General features: G+C 43.6%; 2 protein-coding genes across 7 annotated transcripts in view; one reads left to right on the forward strand and one right to left on the reverse strand.

Moving 5' to 3' along the window:
* Window positions 1-199: 199 nt before the first annotated feature.
* Window positions 200-2,706, reverse strand: LOC113127392 (uncharacterized). Of its 2 annotated transcripts, XM_026301916.1 has the most exons (5): window positions 2,632-2,706; window positions 2,381-2,536; window positions 870-1,205; window positions 647-786; window positions 200-528 (listed from the first exon to the last, which is right to left on the reverse strand). In XM_026301916.1, exons 2-5 carry the CDS (start codon window positions 2,463-2,465, stop codon window positions 415-417), a joined length of 675 nt encoding a protein of 224 aa, XP_026157701.1. In that variant the 5' UTR covers window positions 2,466-2,536; window positions 2,632-2,706; the 3' UTR covers window positions 200-414. The 2 variants fall into 2 exon arrangements, with proteins under 2 accessions (XP_026157701.1, XP_026157700.1); XM_026301915.2 differs by having other exon boundaries at window positions 2,381-2,700.
* A 1,395-nt stretch (window positions 2,707-4,101) lies between these two features.
* raph1b (Ras association (RalGDS/AF-6) and pleckstrin homology domains 1b) overlaps window positions 4,102-13,950 on the forward strand; it is a 36,963-nt gene continuing 27,114 nt past the window's right edge. For 2 of the 5 annotated variants that reach the window (XM_026301863.1, XM_026301864.1), the window contains exons 1-2: window positions 4,102-4,357; window positions 4,446-4,515. The gene's annotated coding sequence lies outside the window, so the exon portion shown is untranslated. The remainder of the gene's footprint in view (window positions 4,358-4,445; window positions 4,516-13,950) is intronic. The other 3 variants (XM_026301865.1, XM_026301866.1, XM_026301867.1) reach the window with 2 other exon arrangements.

A 13,950-nucleotide genomic window follows, 5' to 3' on the forward strand; every position in this document is an offset into this window, starting at 1 on the left:
TACAAACTGAATGAGCCCTTTGAATGTGGTTAAATCCCCCCCATCATACACAACCTTCTGTTTCGACCACAAAGGCTGGTTCCTGTGTGTGTGTGTGTGTGTGTGTGTGTGTGTGTGTGTGTGTGTGAGAGAGAGAGTGTGTGAGAAAGAGGCAGGCACAGTGGGGCAGTGAAATAAGAAGCAAGCAAAGTCAGAAAAGTTCAGTATATCATTTATTTTATGGTTTTATACAGTTACAACTGTAAAACAAACTGCTACTTTTGCTGTGTAGACACAAAACAACAACTACATCAAAACAAATCCTCACAAAATCCACAACAATGTTCTATTTAGAGTAAGCTATGGCAAGAACACCCCCTATGTTTATATCTAAATTACTGGGGATAGCTGTGCAAATGGTCAGACAGATAATAATCAGAAGTGTCGTGGTATGGGATTCTGAACCCCTTTTTTCTTCCTGCGGTCCCTTGATGCTCTGGGCTTGGTGTTCATGTAGTCGCTGTGGGAATCGACCCTCTGCAACTTGACCTGCAAGACCCATGAAGACAAATGTGGAAAACAAAAGCATAAAAAAAATGTCCCCATTCCTACATAGTTCAAACATCACTTCTCCTTTTAGTTCGAATGTGTTAGAGGAATCCCTTACCCAGGTGACGAAGGCAATAATGGTGACAGTTAAGCTGTAGACGATGAGAAGTACAACCACCAGAATCCAAGCCCAATGAAATTCATGCTTTATATTGTCATCCGGTTTATTGATGGCATTATTGCACTTGCATTGGTTTCCTGAAAGAAGCATATTCAGGAATTTCTCAATATACTTTATACACACAAATGTATAGATCTTGGTACGTCTTAGGAATCCTTACCTTCCTTAAGTACTCGGACCCTCAAAGTACTTGGTACTGTTTTCAGGGGAGGAGGGTAGGTTACTGTGCCTTGACATGTGTAGACTCCCTGGCTACTGTCAGTCAGTCCATCGAGGATGAAACTGAATGATTTATGCTCACTGTTTTTTTGCAGTTTCATGCCCTGCTGGTTGGGTTTTCCTGAACAGTTCCATGTATTGTTTTGAAAGTTGCACACAAAGTGCGAAGTCTCATTATCATCCTTAAAAAGTTCAAACCTCACCTCGCCGGCAGTCACATTTGGACATGGCACATGCACACTCTCGCTGCCAGGTATGCAGACAGTTTTCAGCTCCACTGGAGAGAAAAATGTGACAGTTATTCAGGTCCTAAGTGTGATACATATGAAATTAGTAAAATCTCTAATTCACTGCAGCAAGTTATGGCTTTGGCTTGCAAAATACTTCCAATGTGACTTTAAACACATTGACACTTTGAAAGAAACGTTGTTCTGAGCATAATGAGAGCAGTCCAGCACTGTTTTTTGTTGCAGTGAAGCAAATCAGGATCCCCATCTTTTTAATCAACACCAAACACCGTTACAAAGGAAATGGCTTCTTACAGTTATAACTGCTGCAAAGATTGATCTAATTACAGTTAATTCCCCTGACTGAAATTCTGGCATCGAAACCTGTCATTTCACAGCATCTCCACCCCCACGCGGAATTTTGTTAAATAACAGCACGTCTAAGCACATTTATCTCTGTTTTTTTTTTTTTTTGTAACCAGCTTAACATTTCATAATACAACCAGAGATGTGCCATGTGAGTGGTATACTTGAGTCAGCCCTGACTGACTCAAATATGCTACTCACACATTTGTGGTTTACGTGATGTGGAGCTAGGTTTTGCACATGTTGGTGCCTTCTGCACTCCGCGTTAACAGCGGTTGCCCTGAAGTTGTGGCAACATGTTGTTTTTTTATCCTCCTTAGACTCTGGTAAATGCTGGATCACATTAAAATGTCTCAACCTGCAAATGCATGTATTCCACCTGCATTAGGCCACAAGGGTCGTCTCAAGTGCTAATTAAGAGATAAGCAGTGAATAATTAAAGAAACTCGCTGTACGTGTAGCAGAACATACTCCTTTAAGCCTGAACCTTTCACGTTTCACTAACCCCAACCCAGAGCTGTCAGCCATAGAGTAGTTAAAACACACCACCTAAATATCTACTGAAGTCACTGCTGCAACCTTGTAATCCTAAAGTAAATAAATTTATATTCATGTTTTACTGCGCTACAAATTAGGGAGCTACAAATCAGACCAAATAGCCTGTTGTAAATATCTACTGTATGCAAAGTACCATCACTTGGATTAGTACACAGAAATATTTACTTATGAAGTTAATTGCTTACAATAACTTGTATTTTTCATTACTAGTATTTATAGTAATTAGTACCTGAATACTAACCACTATGACTGTATGAATTACTGAAAGCTAGAGATAGATACAATAAAGTCTAGAACTTACCATTGCAGGGGCAGGTGTTCTGAGACTCAGTGGCATGAGACAACCTACAGCCCAGGAGGATCATGAACATCCAGCAAACCCTCATCTTGATCTTTTGCCCTGTGAGTGTGAACGTGCCTCCAGCAGAATGGTGTCGTCCAGGCTTTTCCTCATCACCTAAAATTTGAAGCCCAAACTCCATGAACCGTATGTTGCAGAGAGATCGACACCGTTACTCCAGTGTCACGGACCCTGGCTCTGTGCACGCTTATCTTCAAGAGCAATACATCATATCCTTTGCTGTGCCTGTGAAACACTCCCACGAGGCTGCAGTGACTGAATCTCATATAACTACTCTAGAAGGAAAACATCCTGTGGCAGAAAACACCCCCTCGTCTGAAGTTTCCGCTCTCTCCCAGGGTTGTGACCTTTTGATTGCTTAATTATTTTATGTAAGACTATTCATGTAGTAATTTAGGGCACATGCCACTGCAGGACAGATCAGTTCCCATGTCTCGGGTATGTGATTAAGGCCTGCTTTTGTAAACTGTAACGTAGTGAATGTAGTTCAGTTTTACTGCACAAATTTTGATTCAATTTGAGCAGTAGTCAGTTGTGCAGGTGCTGCACAGTTGATTTAGTTTTTTACCGTATATTTTAATATTGTGTAATTTGGGAGGGAGAAAAGAGACCACACAAATCTGTGTAAATCTAAGATGTTGTTTGTTTTTTACAGATTTTAGCTCCTGGTGACCTGTAACCACTTGTGATATACCTTAAATCTTTAATACTAACTTACAAATAAGTACTGCATGATTATATGTTTTTTAATTTACAGCTGTGTTCAAGCTTTATGAGAAAAATAAAGTTGCAGCCAAAGTTAGAAGTGGAGTGAGTGACCAAAAGTGCAATGACCCAGTGGACCATGTGAAAGTTTTATGGAACAAAAAGCCAAAAACTGGAAAAGAAAATGTGTCTTGGACAAGTGAACAGTGTGTGAGTCAGTCAGTGAGGCAACTGTATAGACACTGGCACAGATCCATCAGAGAAAAATAGTGTGTAGCTCCTCTATTGAGCCACTAGATGGCCACAAACTACTGATTCTAATCAGCCTGTTGACTAAAATGCAATAGTTTTGTAATACGGGCCAGAAAAACAATCATTTTTCACTATAGTCTCATTTTAATTGCAGCAATATTTAATTTTGCTTCACTACTAATTAGAGGTTAGAGGTTAGAAAAGGGCAGAAATGTTTTCCTTTGTGTGCCAACACATGGTGACAGATTCATAGGATTGTGAAGTAGGGATTATGGCATTTCCAAAACGCTTCCTGTAATTGTAACTGAAAATGGGTGAGCTGAATTGACGGGTTAGTAATGTCATGTGTCCATATGGGCAACACGCAATAATCTCCTAATCTGGAACATGTCTCTTTTGTTTCGTGGTGATGGCATCTTTAGTGTTACATATACCTTCTTAACTCATCCAACTGTATTTTGTTTTATTTAATATTTTACCTTTATTAATTTTACTATTAATATTATTATTATTATTATAGGAAAAAGCTACTGGATGCTAAGGCTGCCTTCAGTGTTCTCCCAAGACTTTCAACCTTAAAAATATGTTAAATAATGTGCTGTTGAAGTAATCGACCTTAGAAAAGCAGATTTTTCACTTGTTTTATTTAAAAAAAAAAAAAAGACGAAGAAGAATACATTTTTTTCTTTCTTTTCATTGGTCTGATGGAGAGACGAAAGTGAGCATATAATTTAAACTTTCCTCTGTTAATCAGCAGAAATTAGTAAAATGCTAGGTCATTCTTCTTCTCTGCGATCACTTGTGCAATGAGGTTTTCCCGAGCGACCGTGAAGGCAGCACAGCTCTCTGGGCTGGACAGGAAACGACGGAGACGCGCAGCGTGTCTCCTCAGCGGCTCCGGGAGAGAAGAATGGAAAAGGGTCTGGGAGTGTAAATATAGACCAGGCGACGTGAGAAAACGTGAGGCCAAAGCTTTAAAACTAGATTTTTCTCTAAAATAGATAATTCCACCTTTTATTTGAGAGGTTTTTCTCCTTTCCCCCCTCAGGACAGGGATATCTGCTCCAGCTGGACAACATAGGAGAGGAGAGGACCCTCTTTGTCAACCCAAATTGACTGTAAGTGGGTTTTTCTTTATTATCCCCGCATGTTTTAATTCCATAGCTCCTTTTTATCTTTCCTCAATGTCCATCTTCCTTTGAGCACAGTGCCAGTTGGAGAAATGGAGCTAATTATGCCATTCATTGTTGGCAGCATTTTGTGCTGTGGAAAGCAAAGGAGGAGCAGCACTACATGTTTACCACACTTCTCACAGGGACCAGGACCTGGCTTTACTGCTACTGTTGTTGGAGACCTGTGTCTGAATGGGGGTTTGTGTGCCCCCTATGCGGCCATTGAACAATCCCTTTCTTGGGGAGAACCGGTGTGCAGCGTTTGGGCCGACTGGGAAAAGAGCCGCAGCTTTTTAATGGGAGTGACAATTAAAGATGAGTCCATTGTTATGATGCATCTGTTAGTTGTGTTTCCTTATCCAGTGTCCATGACTGTGTCCTGACCGGGACGTATGTTCAACCTTAATTTTCCACCTCTGCATCTGAGCAGAAGGGAGATGTGTGGTCTCCACCCTGTTCAGCGGGAGGAGGCTCTCAGCTGCTGCTCCTCTAATGGCCGATGGTTTTGTTGCGCTAATATGCACATCTTGCATGGGGACATATGAAACACTAGAGTTTAAACCGCAGTGAAGTGTGTGTTAGTGAGGCTGGAATCGCTTCGTGGTTAGATTCCTTCTTCAGCTCATGAGCTGTGTTTTAATTCCCTTTGTTGGATGGCGCCGCCACTGCAGGCTGGATAACATGTTGCCAGTTTGACCAGTGTTTACCCCCAGTTTAATGCAAACACCCACTTTGTTTTGTAGAAACAGAAAGTCTAAACTGTGCAGTTTGTCACTTTGTTCAGAAGTCAATTATTTGTGTTTGCATTCCTGCTGCTTTACTGACAAAAAATAAGGAGATAATTGTAAATTAACCTCTCCACCAAGGACATGCTGTTTCCTTTGCTCCCATTCAGGCATTAAGGCTGGAAAGATAATGACCTTTCACTGACCATGGGGTTCAAAGGTCATTGGTAGAGGGGCTGTCTGACTGGCTGCCATATGCACTCAGGTTGTCACCCAGTAAACATTCCCAGTGCCTGTGTTATTTACACTGCCAAGGCCAGGAGGGGACAGTTTTTATCAGTATCTTTTCAGTTCAGGGGTGAACACAGCAAAACAAACAAAATGTGCTCAAGCAAAGCTTCTCCAAAGTCACTTAGACCAGCCTTTATTCCCCACTGTGGCATTATAATAGACCGTCTGTGTCCTTAAGGCACGCCTGATTTGCATCCACAAAGCACTAGACCAGAAGCACATTATTCTGGGCATGGAGACAGTGCAGCAACAATGCAACCTACTCGCTCACAGGGCTGTTAATGGGGAAGGTGCTGGCCTTCTGGTTGCTCCCCCTCAGGCAAATGGCTTTAAGCTTATTATGTTTTGGGCAGGATCTTGGAGTCAGATTTAACTCACTATCCTGTCAGAGAATCAGAAGAAGACAGAAAACATGTGATGTCCAAAGCACATCTGGAAAACCCAGTGAACTGTTGTTTTCGTTCCTGCAGGCATTGTTACACTGCGCCTCTGTTCTCGGTGCTGTGTCCCATTATGGCTGGGCTTCCTAAGAACTTAATCAGCAGCTTATGCAAAATAGAAATATTTGTTTTTGAAGTTAGAGGCAACTTTCTGAGCCTGTTTTAGTCCAATGAAGTTAAATCCACTGAAAAGAAGTTTTTGTAAAATTCACTGGTGCAAACACATGACCACTTAAAAGGCAACAGCGAGCATAAGGACAGACATGATTCAGCACCTCAGGCTGAAAACAGGTAAAACATATGTTGGAAAGGAGTGTGTCCTTTCAGTAAGAAGTGTTTCACTGTAAACTGTCTGTCTCAAGGCTGTTGAAAAGACAACATGGGTACAGGGTATATATTTTGGGAGCAGGCACGGCTCAAACTAAAAATATGGTTTTCTCATTCATCCACCCCGTCTTACTTGGCCAAAAGAGGAAGGGAAGAAAAAGTCTGCTGCTCTTCTCCCTCTATCCCTCTGCTTCCTCTCCTTTTTGTATGTTTGATTTCCATGAGACGTAGTTGATTAGATGAGAAAAACAGTTGTCGAAATGTTTGGGGTTTAGGAACAATCCTCAGAGACCGTCTGCAGGAGACATTTGAAAAGCTATTCTTGGTTTGTGTGTGCGTTACTATCTCCTGGTCTGTCCATCTGTCAGCACTTTTCTGAGTCTGTCATGCGAGCTGCAAAGGCCATCTATGTCTGACCTCCACCCATCCATTCACCCATGTCCCTGGGCAGAAGACTTTCCTTAACAAAGGCTCCAAAGTCAAGGCTGGAGGGTGGCGAAGGCGTTTGGTGTACGTTTACCCAGCTTGTGTTACAGCCAGAGGTGTAGGTGGGTGAAGGGAGGGCGGGTGGAGGATGGCACTTCAAACGCAGCCTTCGACACACCTTGATGATGAGCCAGGGGGTAGGGTGTAACCTGATATTAGCAGCTACCTTGGCTTGGATTGCAGAGTGAAGCGCAAACTGAAAACAGACCACCAGCTACTGCAGGGCCCGGCTCCTTGATGCCAAACAACATGCCATGTTATGGGTGTGATGAGCTTGAGTCAAAATGTGATAGAAAGTAGCTATGTGTTATTCCACCTGGGTGTGTCCCTCTTCTGTCACAGGCACGTGGTCCCAGCCTCTATGGGGCCTTGTTCTGGAAACATTTTGCTGACCTTTGGTGGCAGCTGCCCCTGCCATTTGGAAACAAAGACAAATGGTTAACCATCCCAGCCATAGCCTGCAAAACCTCCGCTGTCCAGATAGTTTCTCTTCCAGTTGGCCTTCTCATGCATGCTCACATCAGGGCTCACACTGGTGGCAAATCAATTGTTTGACAGCTGTAGCTTTTTACTTTGTGTAGATTGGGTATGGTTCTTCTGTTCTACTATTCATCCCCCTTTTTAGTATTAAACATGCGGCCACTGCACATGTGCCAGTACTGAAGCAGCAAACTGTGGACAACTTGGTCTCTATTCTCCTTCTGCAGCTCTGATTGGAGTAGACACAAGGAGGGCACCCTGCTCTCCTTTCAGGGCAATATATGATCCAGGTCCTCGTTCAGCAGGTGCACTCAAGCACAAGACAATTACAGATACAAATGACAAGGACTGACCTACAATCAGATCTCCTTGCTATGTTAGTTTCCCTTTCTGTGCCATTTAGTGAGCGGTTTCTCCTGCAGCACACAGCACATTCACGAGTGTATGCATTTTTAGTACGGGTCAGTCCTGGTGGGATTTACACTCTTAAAGGAAAAGTCTTGGGTTTGCACTTGTTGCTTCCAGCTGTGGGTTGTAATTTGTAAGTGGAGAGAGGCAGTGTAATGTGTGGGAAGAGTGTGGAGAGAAAAAATGAGAGAGTTACTCAATAAACAACATGTCTCGCTGTGGCTGCATTGGATTCTGCTTTATTGAGGTGGAAACGGACAGCATTAGGAAACAGAATGCATTTGGTTTCTCTGTGTAATTGTTAGGCATCTGTATTAGACTAGCGGTCCAGAAATCAGCCCTTGTTGCTAGATTGAGAAGTACGGCCACCGAAGCTCGACATGGATAAGTGCGTTACACTATTTCCTGTTCACCAATTTACACACACAGTCACACACTGGTGCAAGTGCTGCCATGGGGCCCCAGGAGCAACTTGGGGTTCAGTGTCTTGCCACTTTATTCATGGCACTTTAACATGTGAGCTAGAGAAGCCGGGGGTCGAACCACCAGCCTTTTGGTTTATGGCTTTAGCTCCTGAGCCACAGTGACCCACAATATAATCAGTCCATGTTTTTAGTGGTAGGTTTTCCTTTGCAGATGTCATTAATAGGCCCTTCCTCACCCTGCCAGTCTTTATCTCCACACACCACTCATTCCATGACCTAATTTCGTACATTTTATCTGATTTGCCATAATACACGTCTAGTCTATTGTATTGTTCATTCATTAATTGCCCCTTTTGTTTGCTATAGTGTTCACTGTACAGTTTGTTTAAGCAGCTTAGGCAGCTATTAGTCAGTGTGAGTTTAACGACGGCAGGTGGCTCATTCTCACTGCTGCACTCCCTTTACTGTATTACAGATGGGCTGTTCCACTCACTGTTGTCAGGTTGGTGTGTGTGTGTGTGTGTTAACTGTGTGTTAGACAGGAAATTGGAGGCCTGGAATAAAAACAGGTATTTTGTGAGACTTGCTGACATAATTGTTGCGTTGTCACACATTTATGCAGTTGGCATCATGAACACCTGTGACTGCCACTAAGCCTGGAGGCACCTTTCTTTAGGTTTAGTTACACACAGTTGGCTCATCACTTTGAAACTGATGTTGATACTCAAGTTTGGAAAAGGCTCATCCCAGTGGGAATTCTCAACCAGAATTCCAGCAGTAGCATCAGATATCAGAGGGGAGCGCAGAAGAGGGAGGCATCGTGTTTCTTTCTCTGCCCCACCAGCCTGTGTAATCCACAGCAAAGTCCAGTTACAGCTCCACCACAAGAGCCATGGGCCAGCTGATGGATGGGATAGGTTGTCTGTGTGAATGGACAGACTTTGGGGCTGGGCTATGTGTGATGCATCTTTGATATGGAAAGAGCACAAAGCGCTTAAGGCAAGCAGCAGTGCTTCAGAGACAGTATTAAGACCACACAAACTGCTAACTCAGAGGAAGCTACTTGTGCTGTCTGGCTGCTGTATAGAAAATATACATTATAGACTGGCTGTGATTTATAATCTGTCTGGTGTGAGAGTTACATATAGGAGGAGAATGCAGAGTTATTTTCTGCTCTCTGGATCGCTTTCACATGCCTTTGCATCCCTTATCGAATTAAATGTCCAGTCCTTTGCAGCACATCATGGCCGTGGCTGCCTTATAGCCTGGGATAAACATCGGCACCATGACTTCCTGTGTCCTCTCTGCTTCCTGTCTCATCAGAGTTCATCTGTTTCTCATGAAACCATAACAACAGTTTGTGTGTCTGTGTGCAGGGTGCATTGTGTTTGTTTGCCTTTTTGCAGTCTCTGAACACTTATGGTTCAACATAGCTGAAACTGAGGGAGAGACGCACTGCATACACATGCACAGATGCAAACAAAATAAACTATACTGTTTCCTCCCACCCCATTGTGAAATACTTTCCTCTTGGCCTAAAATGTTTAGATGACTTCTATTTACATGAGTTTACGGTTGTGCATTTGCCCTCTGGGCTACATTCAAGCCAAATCCACTGAGGATTCAGTTTTTATACCACCTAGAATACACTAACAATAGTGGCATTATAGGGCCATCAGAGAAAGTGAAGGATGCAGTTACAGTGATTACAGTGTCCCTTCCTGGTGTCTTTTGGGAGGTTACCATCATATTGTGTTGGGGGTGTCATGTTTATCTGTGTGGTTACAAAAGCAGTGGTGCATGTCTGAATCACTGAAACAAACAAATATCTATGATGCTAGACCAGAGCATGCACTTGATTTAAGTTGTCATCCTCTTGAATTGTAGCTCCAAACAGGATTCTGCTGCACTCCAGAAATACACTGGATTTGAAAACAGGCTCACCCCTACATTATTTACATTTTCCAAATGTTTCAACTATCTCTGTCTTCAGTTCAAGCCACAAACTTGTCTTCAGTACATAAAAAAAAACTGGGGCTGTAACGGCTTGTTCTACCATTAAATATGCACTGTAGCCTATTTTCCACCCCTCAGATCTTTAACTCCTCTCTCACTCGTAATCTGAAAAGTTACCAAAGCTCATGTTTGTGAGAAAGCAGCAACACTATCCAGCACTAAGCCTGCAGTGAAACCTCAAGGAAGGGAAATGAGAAGAGTTGGAAAGCAGCCTACACTAGTCAGATTGCCTGTTCTCTGCATCCCAAGCCAAGTGCCCCATGGTTCACTACACATCGCCGTGTCACTAATGACTGTTCGACCAGCTTGGCTGCCAGGAAGAGTTAGTGAGGTGGAAGAACACCTGTGAGGAAGAGAGTGGAAATGATAAGAGGAAAGAAGTATCAGGGGGAGCATGAGAGGTTTTGGAGAACCAGTGAAATATTCTTCATGGCAGATGTCATGTGAAATACAACAGCTTGGAAACGCTGATGTCATTCTTGGTTTTCCTTGTGTCTACACAAGTCATGCTTTTTCACACTTCACACATTCATGTTGGTGAATTTACTGTACAGGCTGATGTTGGCTGGCTGCTCCATTTTCCTTTTACGTCAGGGTTCATGCAGGACACTGCAGGAATGCAGAGTTGTACTGACCTACTGTGCAGACACAATGTAAGTGAAAACAGCCGTGCGTGCCGTGGTCAAAGCGGACTGACACATTTCTGTGACAGCATCCCTTGACAGTCACTCAAACCTGCAGGCTTAATCTTGCAGAATAGTGCAGTGTGTGCGTGTGTGTCTGTGCTGTTGTGGCTGTCTCTTGCCAAATCTCATTGACTAATACCATGGCAGCTCTCGGAGTGAGCCCAAGCCTCTACTGCCTGGCTGAAGTTCGAGGCTGAGTAGCTCGCTAATCTCTCTCTGCTCCACTGATCTTTACTTTCTAGGGATTCCTGATTATCTCGGCCCACGTGCCACACGGGCAACTCACTGATTGAATCAGTGGAGTCTGGAGTCTGGCACTCTGGCCAACTTTGAGGCTATGAGGAGGGTTAGTAGCATATTTGTGGTCAGTCAGGTTGACCCCTCACCCATCACTGCTGTTGGGGATTCCCATGGAGAAACTACTGGAATGAAACAGTGTGAGTGGGAAGACGTCTGTCTTTAAGCTGATCAGCTCGGAGCAAGCCGTACTAACGATGAGGTCTGAGAGCTGAACACGCTGAATCGTTTTGCAGCTAAATGAAAACAGCAAACAAATCCTTTTGACACAAAAGACTATTTTGATCCAACACGGATCTAAATAGTCACAACAACACAACTCCATAACCAATCTACACAAAGTGGAACAGATCCATATGTAGGCTAACACAAGAGACATTTGATTGCCTAACTCTGTATGTGTGTGTAACATTACCCATAAACCCCAGCCAGCGGGACCTACATCAGATCACCCTGACCATCGTGGGAACATTCCTGACGCAGCATTATTCCATAATTCCCACCATGTGTGGTTTTTGCTCACAGCACGGACTGTGGAGAATCCCACTGAGGAGGGGAGATCAGCTCCTTGTAATCACAACCAGACTTTACTGTGAGCAGGAAGAGCATACAGTGTGTATATGACAGTGGAGGTCAGTTTATAACGCGTCACTCCAGGTTAAACCAGAGAGCAGGTCGTTTGCTTAACCTCAGTGCAGAAACCCACTCTTGGTATTTATGTTTTGTCATGTGACCAAGATGCACTCAGGAGCCTGCCAACTTGGTTACACCAGAGAAAATGAATTACCCACATAGATGTGTTAATATTAGTCATAGATGATTCACTTAAACTGAAAAATCCAGTATTCAATAGCTGTCAGACATTTAAGGAGACCAGCCCCAAAGAGAACCATGGCAGTGATATAACCAACATGATTATATTGGACTGTAGAAGTGGTAGGTGCAAACTTATTTGTCTCCAGCTCCAGAGGACATAAAACCAAGCAGTTTCTAGATGTGGTATCTGACATTCTCAGGTGACTTCGTATTGACCTGCTGGAGAGGTCAACCAGTCCACTGTGTAAGACTGGAAGCAGTAGCTTCTTTGAAGTGCACTTGACTTGCTATAAAAGCAATACACTGATCAATGCTAATGGACCTTCCCAGTGAGGACTGGCTCTGTAGAGAGCCGTTAATCAGCTGACTGCTTTCCGTCAGTGCTCTTACAAGAGTCACTGCTAAGGCCTCACCCTGTTTTGAAACCAGATTAAAATGCTGCTGTGTGTTTCTGATTAATAACTTTTCCCGGGTCCAGTCATTGTTATACAGGTCAGTGGCGAATCAGGGGACGTATGTGTTTTCTGTCTTGAATCAAAGGTCACCACCAGATTATTAGTGGATGGCATTTGCCGCGCTGTTTCACACACTGTGGTGATATGTCGCAGTCCCTGATGTACATTGGGCAGTATGTGTTTGTCTGCTGGTGGGAAGATGGCAAGTGCAAATCAGATGATGCTTTCATTTAAAATAAAGCATTCTCTGGTGGTGAATGATACGAAAAACTGAAGCTTACCAGAATCCTTGTGAATGAAAAACAGAACTGAAGCTCAATGTGAGGGGTATATTCCCACTCTCTTTGAATGGGTCTAACACAAAGGCCTTCGGGGCAGAATGTGCACTGATCTACCCATTTAATGTGGTGTGTCATCCTGAGCAACAAAGACCCTGTGTAGTGGCTTGTGTGCCAGTTCTGCCTTTCATGTCTGTTTGGAACAACGCTGTTATGTGGTCATGTATAACCCATATTTTAGTATAGGGGACTTAAAAGATTTACACTGTATTGTGCTTTTAGCTCTGCCTGATTCCTACTTACTCATTTTCTGTGCTGCCCCTGTAACAATCCTGCCTTTATTTCCCTGCTGTGACATCATCGTCACGCCTGCTAAATCCTTGCCCTGCCCTCCTTCCCACTTCCTGCCCAAACAGGAAATGAGCCACCGTGAAGGACTGCTGCTAATGGGGGAAGTGTGGATGGACACACCTGAGTCCTCTACAAAGGACCCAGTGTTTCCCTTAGTGTTTGTTGTCGAAGTGGGGCACCGATCTAGGTCACATACAGTCTGTTGGTGCTAACACTGGTAACAGCAGTGACACACGGGGCCTGTTTTTGGGCAGACTTGCCTGAGCATCCAGGCACATCGTGTCACTACACGTACTGTAATATACAAGTTTCATCAGTTGTGCAGCGTCTGAAAATTTATACTTGTGTCCCAGTACTGCAGTGGTTCAGCAGGAAATGTCTGATACCTATAAATCAGATATCTGGACTTATAGCAGTACCAACTAGCAGCACTGGTGTGTTTTGTCCACCTGATACTTCTTAGACTCAAGAGTATTGTTTCATGTAACACATGAACAAATACACCATGTCATTTGACACTCATTATAGCAGAACCCAAAAAGGAAAGTCTCATGTCTGGATTTGGGTCATTTCGGTCTTTTAAACTGCGGTTTAGTTGTCGTCCCCTTCATTCAGTGCCTCTGGATCATAAGCTGGTCATGTTTGTCTGTGCATGTGCCGCCGGCCGGTCTTTGTTTTCATCTTAGGAGCAGCTGCCTGCCGCCCCCTGTGCTGTTGTGACTGGAGCGACTGTGTTCCCTGCAGCTGCACAGACCCATGTGTCACTGCCACACCTGTTCTATGGCCTTGTTGACTGAGTGATATCACACATTAACTGTGTGCAAATTACAGAAGAGGTGATGGGGGGGGGGGGTGCTGACCTGTAATCTGAGGAGGCAATTGTGTGTTTTAGACACACGT

This window comes from Mastacembelus armatus, chromosome 2 (assembly GCF_900324485.2).
Source record: "Mastacembelus armatus chromosome 2, fMasArm1.2, whole genome shotgun sequence".
In the NCBI taxonomy this organism is placed as follows: Eukaryota; Metazoa; Chordata; class Actinopteri; order Synbranchiformes; family Mastacembelidae; genus Mastacembelus; species Mastacembelus armatus.

Bases quoted from the DNA above. Each gene is read 5' to 3' on its own strand.
- LOC113127392 (XM_026301915.2), bottom strand. From the start codon at position 2,561: ATGGAGTTTGGGCTTCAAATTTTAGGTGATGAGGAAAAGCCTGGACGA. The intron at 787-869 runs GTAAGGATTCCT...TGCTTCTTTCAG, and splicing joins GGTCCGAGTACTTAAGGAAG to GAAACCAATGCAAGTGCAAT. The intron at 529-646 runs GTAAGGGATTCC...TGGGTCTTGCAG, and splicing joins TTATTGCCTTCGTCACCTGG to GTCAAGTTGCAGAGGGTCGA.